At 45.2% G+C, this 15,151-nt stretch overlaps 1 protein-coding gene across 1 annotated transcript in view; it reads left to right on the top strand.

Annotated features, from left to right (window-relative positions):
• Positions 1–7,318: 7,318 nt before the first annotated feature.
• LOC115136072 (glutamate receptor 4-like) overlaps positions 7,319–15,151 on the top strand; it is a 95,207-nt gene continuing 87,374 nt past the window's right edge. The window contains exons 1-2 of the mRNA XM_065023386.1: positions 7,319–7,400; positions 14,331–14,570. Of these exons, the coding sequence (XP_064879458.1) occupies positions 7,319–7,400; positions 14,331–14,570 (322 nt within the window). The remainder of the gene's footprint in view (positions 7,401–14,330; positions 14,571–15,151) is intronic.

Genomic DNA, 15,151 nt, shown 5'->3' with positions numbered 1-15,151 from the left:
ACAGACTACAACATGATCCTAAACAGACTACGACATGAACCTAAACAGACTACAACATGATCCTAAACAGACTACAACATGATCCTAAACAGACTACGACATGAACCTAAACTGAGTACAACATGATCCTAAACAGACTACAACATGATCCTAAACTGAGTACAACATGATCCTAAACTGAGTACAACATGAACCTAAACAGACTACAACATGATCCTAAACAGACTACAACATGATCCTAAACAGACTACAACATGATCCTAAACAGACTACAACATGATCCTAAACAGACTATCCTAAACTGAGTACAACATGAACCTAAACAGACTACAACATGATCCTAAACTGAGTACAACATGAACCTAAACAGACTACAACATGATCCTAAACTGAGTACAACATGATCCTAAACAGACTACAACATGATCCTAAACAGACTACAACATGATCCTAAACTGAGTACAACATGAACCTAAACAGACTACAACATGATCCTAAACTGAGTACAACATGAACCTAAACAGACTACAACATGATCCTAAACTGAGTACAACATGAACCTAAACAGACTACAACATGATCCTAAACAGACTACAACATGATCCTAAACAGACTACAACATGATCCTAAACAGACTACAACATGATCCTAAACAGACTACAACATGATCCTAAACTGAGTACAACATGATCCTAAACTGAGTACAACATGATCCTAAACAGACTACAACATGATCCTAAACTGAGTACAACATGATCCTAAACAGACTACAACATGATCCTAAACAGACTACAACATGATCCTAAACTGAGTACAACATGATCCTAAACAGACTACAACATGATCCTAAACTGAGTACAACATGATCCTAAACAGACTACAACATGATCCTAAACAGACTACAACATGATCCTAAACAGACTACAACATGATCCTAAACAGACTACAACATGATCCTAAACAGACTACAACATGATCCTAAACTGAGTACAACATGATCCTAAACAGACTACAACATGAACCTAAACAGACTACAACATGATCCTAAACAGACTACAACATGATCCTAAACAGACTACAACATGATCCTAAACAGACTACAACATGATCCTAAACAGACTACAACATGATCCTAAACAGACTACAACATGATCCTAAACAGACTACAACATGATCCTAAACAGACTACAACATGATCCTAAACAGACTACAACATGATCCTAAACAGACTACAACATGATCCTAAACAGACTACAACATGATCCTAAACTGAGTACAACATGATCCTAAACAGACTACAACATGATCCTAAACAGACTACAACATGATCCTAAACAGACTACAACATGATCCTAAACAGATACAACATGATCCTAAACAGACTACAACATGATCCTAAACAGACTACAACATGATCCTAAACAGACTACAACATGATCCTAAACTGAGTACAACATGATCCTAAACAGACTACAACATGATCCTAAACAGACTACAACATGATCCTAAACAGACTACAACATGATCCTAAACAGACTACAACATGATCCTAAACAGACTACAACATGATCCTAAACAGACTACAACATGATCCTAAACAGACTACAACATGATCCTAAACAGACTACAGACTGTTTCCTTTTCTTGGTGGTTTTCCTTTTCCTTTGGATGATTATTATTGAAAAATGTTTGTGGTGTAATTAGGTATATTGGATGACTTGTTGGAATTGGCCTGGTTTTGGTGGGGATGGCGACCCACATCGGGATGCTGTCCTTGTCACTTCGGCCCGGCTTCAACTTTGTTACTGAAGCTGCAGCACTGTCACTGTGCAGGAGTTTTTGGTCGCCGTAGGAGAGAAGGAATGAAAATGTTGTTTATGCATCGTGGATGAGTAAAGCGTTGGTGGTTTTTCTTAATTTAAGAGCGTCTTGTCGATCGAATGGTAAAGGTTTCTTAAATCTTAAAGGTATGTTTTTTCAAATTTGCTCTGGTGAGCTTTTTTCTCCATCAAAAAGGGTTACAATTTCGCATGTACAGCCATTTATTCCCAATGTTATTGTGGTTTGGGAAGTTTGCAAGTTCCATTAAAATTGTCCCGCTGGGATGCAAACTGAAACAGGTTATGTCGTTTTGGTGACAGGTGTTTATGTTTTTGTACTCACCAGAGCAGACTTTGGAGTTATCGTTTAAAGTCAAGAATGACAACAGACTGTATATGGTTATGCTAGTACGGGAAGTCAACGGTTTTTTGAGTGTGGGGATGTTGGCAAAAAGCGACCAGCTTGCCGGAAAAGGGAGAAGGCGGAGGGCGGGATGCAAGTGGTCCTCATAACGTCTGGGCCCACTGATGTAGGGAGAGGTGGGCCGACAGTGGTAGAGCAGCCACAAGTACCTGTTGCTGAGGAACAAGTTGTTTGTGTTGAGGGTACTGAGTTGCAGCTTGTACAAGAGGGGAACATAGCGTCTGATGTGCAACAGAAAAATATTGTTGTAGGAGTTAAGGATGGATCTGGGTAGCCATTTCCCCAGACTGGTGAGGAGATGTACGAGTAATGGGTGAGGGCGGAGCTAGTCTCCATGGCAATGGCTTCCATGGAAATGGTTTCCTTAGGAAACTTTGCAGAATTTTTTTTTTTTTTTTATGTTATTATTTCTTAAGATTTTCTTGGCTAACAATGTATGTTATTACGTACAGCCGAGAAGAATATCAGAGCGGCATCAACTTACCAGCACTACAACCAGGAATACGACTTTCCCTAAGCAGATCCTTTGTCCGCACCACCCAGGGCATTTGAACTGATTCCAGATGCCGACCCAAAACTATGCCGCCGGAGAAGAGGAAGTCAGAGTGGTCTTCTAGTCAGACTTAGGAGGCGCGCACATCATTTACCGCTTCCAAGTATATTACTTGCTAACTTATAGTCCTTAGATCACAAAGTTGACATGATCAGGGCAAGGGTTTCTTTCCAGAGCGACATCAGGGATTGTAACATACTCTGTTTCATGGAAACATGGCTCTATCGGGATATACTGTCGGAGTCAGTACAGCCACCTGGATTCTCAGTGCATCACGTCGAAAGGAATAAACATTGGGGGTGTATGTTTCTGGATTAACGGCTCATGGTGTAATTGTAACAACATACAGGAACTCAAGTCCTTTTGTTCACCTGACCTAGAATTACCTCACAATCAAATGCCGACTGTATTATCTCTCAAGATAATTATTTTCGGTTATTGTCACAGCTGTGTATATCCCCGCTGAAGCCGATAACACGACGGCCCTCAAGGAACTTCACTGGACTTTATGCAAACTGGAAACCATATATCCTGAGGCTGCTGGGGATTTTATCAAAGCAAATTTGAGGAAAAGGATACCTAAATTCTATCAGCATATTGCCTGTAGCACTTGCGCTGGAAAAACACTGGACCATTGCTACTCTAACTTCTAGGATGCATACAAGACCCTGCCCCACCCTCCTTTCGGCAAATCTGACGACGACTCCATTTTGCTCCCCTTCCTATAGGCAGAAACTCAAACTGGATGCGCCTGTACTAAGTACTATTCAACGCTGGTCTGACCAATGTGAATCCACGCTTCAAGATTGTTTTCTACATGCGGACTGGGATATGTTCCGGGTATAATATTGACTTGTACACTGAGAGGGTTACTGATTTCATAAAGAAGTGTATAGGAGATGTTGTACCCACTGTGACTATTAAACCTACCCTAACCAGAAACCGTGGATAGACGGCAGCATTCGCGCCAAACTGAAAGCATGACGCACCGCATTTAACCATGGGAAGGTGATATGGGGAAAATGGCAGAATAAAACGAGAGTAGTCGTTCCCTCCGCAAGGCAATCAAACAGGCAAAACGTCAATGATGAGACAAAGTGGAGTCGCAATTTAACTGCACATACACAGGATGTATGTGGCAGGGTTTACAGTCAATCATGGACTACAAAAGGAACACTGATGTCTTGCTGCCAGACAAGCTAAACACGTTCTTTGCCCGCTTTAAGGATAACACAATGCCATCAACGCAGCCAGCTACCAAGGACTGTGGGCTCTCCTTCTCCGTGGCTGACATGAGTAAGACATTTAAACGTGTTAACCCTTGCAAGGCTGCCGGCTCAGACTGCATCCCTAGCCGCATCCTCAGAGCATGCGCAGACCAGCTGGCTGGTGTGCATACAGACATATTCAATCTCTCTCTATCCCCGTCTGCTGTCCCCACATGCTTCAAGATGGCCACCATTGTTCCTGTACCCAAGAATGCAAAGGTAACTGAACTAAATGACTATCGCCCCTTAGCACTCACTTCTGTCATCATAAAGTGCTTTGAGAGGCAAGTTAAGGATTATATCCCCTCCACCTTACCTGTCAACCTAGACCCACTTCGATTTCCTTACCGCCCCAATAGGTCCACAGACGATGCAATCCCCATCACACTGCACACTGCCCTATCCCATCTGGACAAGAGGAATACCTATGTAAGAATGCTGTTCATTGACTATAGCTCAGCATTCAACACCATAGTACCCTCCAAGCTCATCATTAAGCTTGAGGCCCTGGGTCTCAACCCCACCCTGTGCAATTGGGTCCTGGACTTCCTGACAGGCCGCCCCCAGGTGATGAAGGTAGGAAACAACATCTCCACTTCCCTGACCCTCAACACTGGTGCCCCACAAGGGTGCGTTCTCAGCCCTCTCCTGTACTCCCTGTTCACCCATGACTGCGTGGCCATGCATGCCTCCAACTCAATCATCAAGTTTGCAGACGACACTACAGTGGTAGGCTTGAATACCAACAACGAGACTGCCCACAGGGAGGAGGTGAGGGCCCTCGGAGTGTGGTGTCAGGAAAATAACATCACACTCAATGTCAACAAAACAAAGGAGATGATCGTGGACTTCAGGAAACAGCAGAGGGAGCACTCCCCTCTCCATATCAACGGGACAACAGTGGAGAAGGTGGAAAGTTTTAAGTTCCTCGGCGTACACCTCACTGACAAACGCAACAGCGCCTCTTCAACCTCAGGAGGCTGAAGAAATTTGGCTTGTCAACTAAGACCCTCACAAACGTTTACAGATGCTCAATTGAGAGCATCCTGTATCACCGCTTGGAACGGCAACTGCACCGCCCACTACCGCAGGGCTCTCCAGAGTGTAGTGAGGTCTACACAACACATCACCGGGGGCAAACTACCTGCCCTCCAGGACACCTACACCACCCGATGTCACAGGAAGGCCAAAAGTATCATCAAGGAAAACAACCACCCGAGCCACTGCCTGTTCACCCCGCTATCATCCAGAAGGGAGGTCAGTACAGGTGAATCAAAGCTGGGACAGAGAGACTGAAAAACAGCTCCTATCATCACAGGCACAGAGAGGATGATGCCTACATACAGACTTGAAATCATTGGCCACTTTAATAATGGAACACTTGTCACTTTAATAATGTTTACATATTTTGCATTACTCATCTCATATTTATATACTGTATTCTATAATATCTATTGCATCTTAGCCTATGCGCTCTGACATTTTTATTTGTATTTTTTTATTTCACCTTTATTTAACCAGGTAGGCTAGTTGAGAACAAGTTCTCATTTACAACTGCGACCTGGCCAAGATAAAGCATAGCAGTGTGAATAGACAACACAGAGTTACACATGGAGTAAACAATAAACAAGTCAATAGCACAGAAAAAAAGAGTCTATATACATGGTGTGCAAAAGGCATGAGGAGGTAGGCGAATGATTACAATTTAGCAGATTAACACTGGAGTGATAAATGATCAGATGGTCATGTGCAGGTAGAGATACTGGTGTGCAAAATAGCCGAAAAGTAAATAAATAAAAACAGTATGGGGAGTATGGGGATGAGGTAGGTAAATTGGGTGGGCTATTTACCGATGGACTATGTACAGCTGCAGCGATCGGTTAGCTGCTCAGATAGCAGATGTTTAAAGTTGGTGAGGGAGATCAAAGTCTACAACTTCAACGATTTTTGCAATTCGTTCCAGTCACAGGCAGCAGAGAACTGGAACGAAAGGCGGCCAAATGAGGTGTTGGCTTTAGGGATGATCAGTGAGATACACCTGCTGGAGCGTATGCTATGGGTGGGTGTTGCCATCGTGACCAGTGAACTGAGATAAGGCAGAGCTTTACCTAGCATGGACTTGTAGATGACCTGGAACCAGTAGGTCTGGCGACGAATATGTAGCGAGGGCCAGCCGACTAGAGCATACAGGTCGCAGTGGTGGGTGGTATAAGGTGCTTTGGTAACAAAACGGATGGCACTGTGATAAACTGCATCCAGTTTGCTGAGTAGAGTATTGGAAGCTATTTTGTAGATGACATCGCCGAAGTCGAGGATCGGTAGGATAGTCAGTTTTACTAGAGCAAGTTTGGCGGCGTGAGTGAAGGAGGCTTTGTTGCGAAATAGAAAGCTCTAGATTTGATTTTAGATTGGAGATGTTTGATATGAGTCTGGAAGGAGAGTTTACAGTCTAGCCAGACACCTAGGTACTTATATATGTCCACATATTCTAGGTCGGAACCATCCAGGGTGGTGATGCTAGTCGGGCGTGCGGGTGCAGGCAGCGAACGGTTGAAAAGCATGCATTTGGTTTTACTAGCGTTTAAGAGCAGTTGGAGGCCACGGAAGGAGTGTTGTATGGCATTGAATCTCGTTTGGAGGTTAGATAGCACAGTGTCCAAGGAAGGGCCAGAAGTATAGAGAATGGTGTCGTCTGCGTAGAGGTGGATCAGGGAATCGCCCGCAGCAAGAGCAACATCATTGATATATACAGAGAAAAGAGTCGGCCCGAGAATTGAACCCTGTGGCACCCCCATAGAGACTGCCAGAGGACCGGACAACATGCCCTCCGATTTGACACACTGAACTCTGTCTGCAAAGTAGTTGGTGAACCAGGCAAGGCAGTCATTAGAAAAACCGAAAACCAGATTGCACAGCGGAGAAGGTACGGTGGGATTTGAGATGGTCAGTGATCTATTTGTTGACTTGGCTTTCGAAGACCTTAGATAGGCAGGGCAGGATGGATATAGGTCTGTTCCATTCCTTTACTTAGATTTGTGTGTATTAAGTATTTGTTGTGGAATTGTAAGATATTAGTTGCTAGATATTGCTGCACTGTCAGAACTAGATGCACAAGTATTTCGCTACACTCTCAATAACATCTGCTAACCATGTGTATGTGACCAATACATTTGATTTGAGGGGGTTCAGGTGGGGCTAGTCTCCCAAGCAATGGAGGAGATGCCCGGTTCGAGTGATAGGGTGCAAGGGGGGTATGGCAGATAGGAGTCAGGGGTCTGTGGCCTCCATTGAGGAGGATCAGGAGAATGATATGGACATGTCTAATATCCCTGTTGGTACAATAACAGCTGGCGATGACTCAATTTACAATGTAGATGAGGAAAATGGGTTCCTGGACCAGACTTTTGGGAAATCTGTTAAATTGGCAGATTTTTTAAAATGTTGATTAGTTTGCGAGGTCAGCTGTGGTGTTACAGAAGACGGTGGGGTTAGACCAGTTGAGTGTGAAGAAGCTTTTCCGCTTGAGGAAATGTGTTACTGCTGTCAAAGCAGCAAAATGTAGTGGGAAACATGGTAAGGTTAAAATAACATTTAAACAATGATGATTATCGTGCCTCATAGGGTGCTTTTTTTCTCTTTGTCTGGATTCTTTGTGGTTTCTTCTGTTTTTCCTTTCTCTTTACTATATGGAGGTACTAAGGGTCGGTTCTCTCAATACTAATGGGGGAAGGGACAGGAATAAGAGTGCTTGGGTATTAGAAGTAATAAAACAGAAAAGGCTTCATGTAGTTTTTCTACAGGAGATAGATAGTGATGAGGCTAATGAGGTTTCCTGGGGTATGTGGTGGGAGGTGCAGCATATACTCTGTCATGGTACTAATTTCAGTGCTGGGGTGGCAATTTTGTTTTCCTCAGACTTACGGGTGACTGTGGTATCTACAACAGAGAATGTCAAGGGTCGGGTTTTATTGGTCAAGGCAATGTTTTTGTTGTTGTTGTTGTTTTGGAATGTTTATGCTCCTAATGAGGGTACAGAGCGTATTGCTATATTTGATCAAATAAAGGAAACCTTAAGACAGTGTGACCAAGAGGGATATATGGTTTTAGGGGGGGACTGGAACTGTACAGTAGATTTTCCTGTTGATCGCACTGCTGAAGAACCTCACTTGCGGTCAGCAATTTGTCTGTCTGGTCTATTAACTGAGATTGAGTTTTCTGATGTGTGGAGAGTAAGAAATGCAAAAGTTAGGCTGTACACATGACTTAAAGTTAATTAAGGTTGTGTCAGTAGAGCGAGATTAGAGAGGTTGTATGTATCTGAGCACTACTGTGGTAGGGTTTTTCTGATCACCATATTGTTACTGTTGATATTCACTTGTCTTGTCCACGAATGTCATCACCTTATTGGTATTTAATGGTAAGTTATTACATGGCGCCATGTTTTGTGAAAGGTTTTTGTTATTTTGGGAAAACGGGAGGGTTATTAAATGGATTTTTGAGTCCTTGAGACAATGGTGGGAGGTTGGGAAGGTCCAAATACATGTGTTTTGTCAACAGTATACTGCTCTGTCTAGTATTGAAGTTAAAGAGACTATCAGGGCCCTTGAACAGGACATCAAATCTATTGAATCGAAGTTACTCACTCAGAATGACCCCGGACTTGTCATGAATTTACAGGGCAAGAGACATGAACTAGGACAGTCAACATTGCAACGCAAACAGATGGTCTGCCTTCGTCTCCCTGGTGGGAAAATGACCACGGATGACGGTGAGATGCGCCAACATGACGTGTATTTCTACTCTGCCCTCTATAAGGCGGAGGATTGTGATTCTCTGTGTGCTGAACAGTTTTTACATAGACTTCCTCATTTGGGACCTGAGCAAAGAGCTGCTTTGGACTCAATGCAGTTATGCAGCTCTCATCAGGCTGAGCCCCTGGCATCGATGGTTTACCATCTGATTTCTGTAAGCACTTTTGGGGATCTATTGGGAGGGGTTGTTATGAAGTGGCGTGAGAATCTTTTCATGAGGGTTCTCTGTCTGTATCCTGTCAATGTGCTGTGCTTTAATTGTTGCCAAAAAAGGGGGATTTGGCTCTTTAAAAAAATTGCCGACCTGTTGCATTGCTGTGTGCAGAATATAAAATGATATCTAAGTGTCTCTCAAACAGGTTGAAATGATATCTGGGGCTGTTGGTCCACAATGACCAGTCTTACTGTGTACCTGATCGCTCTAATGAGAACTTGTTTCTAATAAGAGATGTTTTAGACATGTTTTAGACATTTGTAAACTGTCAGGAGAAGGCTTTTGACCGTGTGGCCCACTAGTACTTTTTCAAAACAATGAAAGCCTTGGGTTTGGGGATCTTTTTTTTGTCTTGGATGAGTTTACTGTATGGCAACAATTTAATTATGCTTTTTGTCAACGTTTACTAACATTATTCTATAACTAGCAGAGCAAATGGCTCTGAGATATGAATAATATTACTACACAGATCATACACGTAACGTTGGCTAGCGAGCGAGCCAGGCAGCTAACGTTACATTTTAACTTGAATTGAAAATGAATTTCTGACAAAATTAGAAATGTGTAATATCTGAAAATGTAACTAGCTAGACTCTCTCACCTGTATACATGGATGGACGCTTCTGCCTCTGTCACGGATACCATCGTTGCCCTTAGTTTGAAGATGTAATCCGGAGACAGGTGTTTACTCCATTTCCTTAGCTATCATACCCTAATTCTACTTATTTCAAAACTTGGTCCTTCAGAAAGTGGAGAGCAACAGGATTGTGTAGGATTACCTACACATACTGACCAGCTCATGTTATAGACAGAAGCCTGCTACATGGCAGACCAATCCGAACTCATCTCTCGGCATGTCAGAGTAGCTCACAGATCACTGCACCTGTACATAACCCATCTGTAAACAGCCCATCTATCTACCTACCTCATACCCATACTGTATTTATTTATTTATCTTGCTCCTTTGCACCCCAGTATCTCTACTTGCACATTCATCTTCTGCACATCTACCATTCCAGGGTTTAATTGCTATATTGTAATTACTTCGCCACCATGGCCTATTTATTGCCTTTAACTCCCTTGTCTTACCTCATTTGCACTCACTGTATAAAGATTTTTTGTTTTCTTTGTTATACTGAATTATTGACTGTATGTTTTGTTTATTCCATGTGTAACTCTGTGTTGTTTTATTGTGTCGAATTGCTTTGCTTTATCTTGACCAGGTCGCAGTTGCAAATGAGAACTTGTTCTCAACTAGCCTACCTTTAAATAAAGATGAAATTTAAAAAAAAAATTTTTTTAAATGTCCAGCCCACTCATTATCTCAGCCAATCATGGCTAGCAGGAAGGTTGCTGACTTTTTCTGTGGTTAAACCAACTAGGCGGGTAATTTAACAATTGTATTCGTATTTACTGATGGCATAGAAGTTTGTTATTAAGGCACATGAAAGTTCACATGTCCTAGAAGCATTTCTGTCAAAAAACATACCCCGAAATGTACATTCAAACTGCTCTCCTGTGAAGGTTTGACGCGTGACATACGCCTAGTTTCCTGAAACGAGTCACATTTGGGCCAAAGTACAAGTTTAGCAGAAGGGGTGTAGTTCTCTTACTTATCTTTGTGTCAGGAGCAGCTAAATGAACAATTTGTCAGACTAAGAGCTATTACACACTGGTTAATTACATTGGGTTGTTTATGAGCATATGGGGTATTCGGAGGTTGTTGTGCTTGTTAACTTAGATGAAGATTTGGTGTTGTGTTTTTAATTTATGTTTAACCATGCTTTTGTTTGTTTGAGTGTTTATTGTGTTGTGGTTTCCCAGACCCAATAAAGTTTTTTTAAACTCAAACTCTCTCTCTCTTATTCTCTCTCTGTCCCTCTCTCCTCTTCTCTTTCTTCTGCTTTAGCTTTAGGCATTTGCAAGCTGCAGAGAAATGGACAATCAACAGCACTGTAGCACTTTGAAAAAATACGGCTGTCAAACCCGGCATAGCAACAACAAAACAACAACAAAAAACTTGTTTACAATGGAACAGTTCAAATACTTTTCCCTGTGTGCCGTTCTTTCATTTGCGTACTCACAGTATGCGAGGAAGTCAGTGTAACCGTCTATTATGGTGTGTTTTTTAAGCACACACCACACACCACAACGCGCAAGCATTTACAACATCGAGGCTCGAGACACCAAGGCGGTTTAATGAGGAAGTCTCTTAAGCAAACTGTTACTGCAGTGTTTACAGTATGTAAAGACTCGACACACAGATTTTCAGATTAAAGCCGATGTGTTGTTTATCTCCTACAGGTCATATCCTATCACAATACCGCAGCTGGTTTATTAGCAGAAAGAACGTGTGTGAGAGAGAGAAAGAGAGAGGGGGGGGTGAAGAGGGCAGGGAAAGGGAGAGAGCCAGAGGGAAGAAAGAGGGAGAGAGGGGGGGGCAGTGAAAGGGTGAGAGAGCCAGAGGGAAGAAAGAGGGAGAGAGGGGGGGCAGTGAAAGGGTGAGAGAGCCAGAGGGAAGAAAGAGGGAGAGAGGGGGTGAGGGGCAGTGAAAGGGTGAGAGAGCCAGAGGGAAGAAAGAGGGAGAGAGAGGGGGGGGGCAGTGAAAGGGTGAGAGAGCCAGAGGGAAGAAAGAGGGAGAGGGGGGGCAGTGAAAGGGTGAGAGAGCCAGAGGGAAGAAAGAGGGAGAGAGAGGGGGGAAGGAGAGGGCAGTGAAAGGGTGAGAGAGCCAGAGGGAAGAAAGAGGGAGAGAGGGGGGGAAGGAGAGGGCAGTGAAAGGGTGAGAGAGCCAGAGGAAGAAAAGGGAGAGAGAGAGGGGGAGGAAGGAGAGGGCAGTGAAAGGGTGAGAGAGCCAGAGGGAAGAAAGAGGGAGAGGGGGGTGCAGTGAAAGGGTGAGAGAGCCAGAGGGAAGAAAGAGAGAGAGAGAGGGGGGGCAGTGAAAGGGTGAGAGAGCCAGAGGGAAGAAAGATGGAGAGAGGGGGGTGCAGTGAAAGGGTGAGAGAGCCAGAGGGAAGAAAGAGGGAGAGAGAGAGGGGGGAGGAAGGAGAGGGCAGTGAAAGGGTGAGAGAGCCAGAGGGAAGAAAGAGGGGAGAGGGGGGTGCAGTGAAAGAAAGGGTGAGAGAGCCAGAGGGAAGAAAGAGGGAGAGGGGGTGAGGAAGGAGAGGGCAGTGAAAGGGTGAGAGAGGGAAGAAAGAGGGAGAGAGAGGGGGAGGAAGGAGAGGGCAGTGAAAGGGTGAGAGAGGGAAGAAAGAGGGAGAGAGAGAGGGGGAGGAAGGAGAGGGCAGTGAAAGGATGAGAGAGCCAGAGGGAAGAAAGAGGGAGAGGGGGGGTGCAGTGAAAGGGTGAGAGAGCCAGAGGGAAGAAAGAGGGAGAGAGAGAGGGGGAGGAAGGAGAGGGCAGTGAAAGGGTGAGAGAGCCAGAGGGAAGAAAGAGGGAGAGAGGGGGGGGGGTGCAGTGAAAGGGTGAGAGAGCCAGAGGGAAGAAAGAGGGAGAGAGGGGGAGGAAGGAGAGGGCAGTGAAAGGGTGAGAGAGCCAGAGGGAAGAAAGAGGGAGAGAGAGAGGGGGAGGAAGGAGAGGGCAGTGAAAGGGTGAGAGAGCCAGAGGGAAGAAAGAGGGAGAGAGGGGGGGTGCAGTGAAAGGGTGAGAGAGCCAGAGGGAAGAAAGAGGGAGAGAGAGGGGGGGCAGTGAAAGGGTGAGAGAGCCAGAGGGAAGAAAGAGGGAGAGAGAAGGGGGAGGAAGGAGAGGGCAGTGAAAGGGTGGAGAGAGCCAGAGGGAAGAAAGAGGGAGAGGGGGGTGAGGAAGGAGAGGGCAGTGAAAGGGTGAGAGAGGGAAGAAAGAGGGAGAGGGAGAGGGGGAGGAAGGAGGGGGCAGTGAAAGGGTGAGAGAGGGAAGAAAGAGGGAGAGAGAGAGGGGGAGGAAGGAGAGGGCAGTGAAAGGGTGAGAGAGCCAGAGGGAAGAAAGAGGGAGAGAGGGGGGAGGAAAGGAGGTAGAGAGACTCATTAAACTTGTGACTATTGCTTTCCGATGTCCTTATTTCATTTTGATTGGGAAAGAAAAACATTTTCTAAGATGGAAACATCAGAGAAAATGTGATATTTTGTGGATTTTGGGTAGTTCTTATTGCATAGGCTATAACGGGATCCTCTTGTAGGGATTTTAATGGGTTAGTGAACTATCTGCAATGTGTAAGTAACTCTCCCCCTCCCTCCCTCTCCCCCTATCTCTCTCTCTCTTTCTCTCTCGCCCTCCCTCTCCCCTATCTCTCTCTCTCTCTTTCTCTCTCGCCCTCCCTCTCCCCCTATCTCTCTCTCTCTTTCTCTCTCGCCCTATCTCTCTCTCTCTCTTTCTCTCTCGCCCTCCCTCCCTCTACCCCTATATCTCTTTCTCTCTCGCTCTCCCTCCCCATATCTCTCTCTTTCTCTCTCACCCTCCCTCCCTCTACCCCCATCTCTCTTTCTCTCTCGCCCTCCCTCCCTCTACCCCTATCTCGCTTTCTCTCTCGCCCTCCCTCCCCCTATCTCTCTCTTTCTCTCTCGCACTCTCTCTCTCTCCCCTATCTCTCTCTCTCTCTTTCTCTCTCACCCTCTCACCCTCCCTCTCCCCTATCTCTCTCTCTCTCTCTTTCTCTCTCGCCCTCCCTCTCCCCATATCTCTCTCTTTCTCTCTCGCCCTCCCTCCCTCTCCCTATCTCTCTCTCTTTCTATCTCGCCCTCCCTCCCTCTCCCCTATCTCTCTCTCTCTCTCTCTCTCTCTCTCTTGCGCACTCTCTCTCCCCTATCTCTCTCTATCTCTTTCTCTCTCGCCCTCCCTCCCTCTCCCTCTATCTCTCTCTCTCTCTTTCTCTCTCCCTCCCTCCCTCTCCCTCTATCTCTCTCTCTCTCTTTCTCTCTTGCCCTCCCTCCCTCTCCCCCTATCTCTCTCTCTCTTTCTCTCTTGCCCTCCCTCCCTCTCCCCCTATTTCTCTCTCTCTCTCTTTCTCTCTTGCCCTCCCTCCCTCCCTCCCTCTCCCTCTATCTCTCTCTCTCTCTCTCTTTCTCTCTTGCCCTCCCTCCCTTCCCCTATCTCTCTCTCTCTCTCTCTTCCCCCTTCACTCCATCTTCCTCTATCTCTCTCTCTTTCTCTCTCCCTCCCTCCCTCCCCTCTCCCTCTATCTCTCTCTCTCTCTTTCTCTCTTGCCCTCACTCCCTCCCCCCTATCTCTCTCTCTCTCTCTCTTCCCCCTTCACCCCATCTTCCTCACAGTCTGCTCACAGTACTCGCGGGGCGTCTTCGCCATCTTTGGCCTGTATGACAAGCGTTCTGTGCACACACTGACGTCGTTCTGCGGGGCGCTGCACATCTCCCTCATCACGCCCAGCTTCCCCACCGAGGGAGAGAGCCAGTTCACGCTGCAGCTCCGGCCCTCCATCCGTGGGGCGCTGCTCTCGCTGCTCGACCACTACGACTGGAACAAGTTTGTCTTCCTCTATGACACCGACCGGGGTAAGTTCTCAAATTTGTGTGTGATGATGTGTAGGATGATGTGTTACCTTTAGCACGTATGAGAATCCTCACTGTGTATGACTGTCATATTACTGAGTCTACTTTTAACCCTAAAAGTTTACTGAGTCTACTTTTGACCACCAACAAAATAACCCAACAGGGGTTATTTTGGACCCCAAATTGATAATGATTGCAAAGAGACACTGTATGTCAAGCAGTAAAACGTACATTTCATCCATAGCACCTTGTCATGAAAATGTTTCTGTTTTTCATTCTAAGTGTTGTGTTTCTGTGATACTCAGAGAAATTGGAGATTGAGCTAATATGACATACTGGTATGAGCTAAGATGAAACTGATATGGGTGTTAGAGGCTCTAACTTTGGAACGCTATGGGCTATCAACTCGGTTCCAATTGCATCTGAAAGATAAGACTCTCAGCTATAGAGACATTGACTTTAATCTAAATATGTATTTACAGTTTTTAGTTATTTTGGAGTGATAGTGGCTGCTTTGCTGCCTAGGGACAAATCTGGGGTGGCTCCATATCTATGCATTTTCTGGGTACATACAGTGAGATCCA

Source organism: Oncorhynchus nerka, linkage group LG10 (genome assembly GCF_034236695.1).
Source record: "Oncorhynchus nerka isolate Pitt River linkage group LG10, Oner_Uvic_2.0, whole genome shotgun sequence".
NCBI lineage: Eukaryota > Metazoa > Chordata > Actinopteri > Salmoniformes > Salmonidae > Oncorhynchus > Oncorhynchus nerka.
Note: the sequence above shows the minus strand (reverse complement) of the source record. Positions and strands in the feature narration are given on the sequence as shown.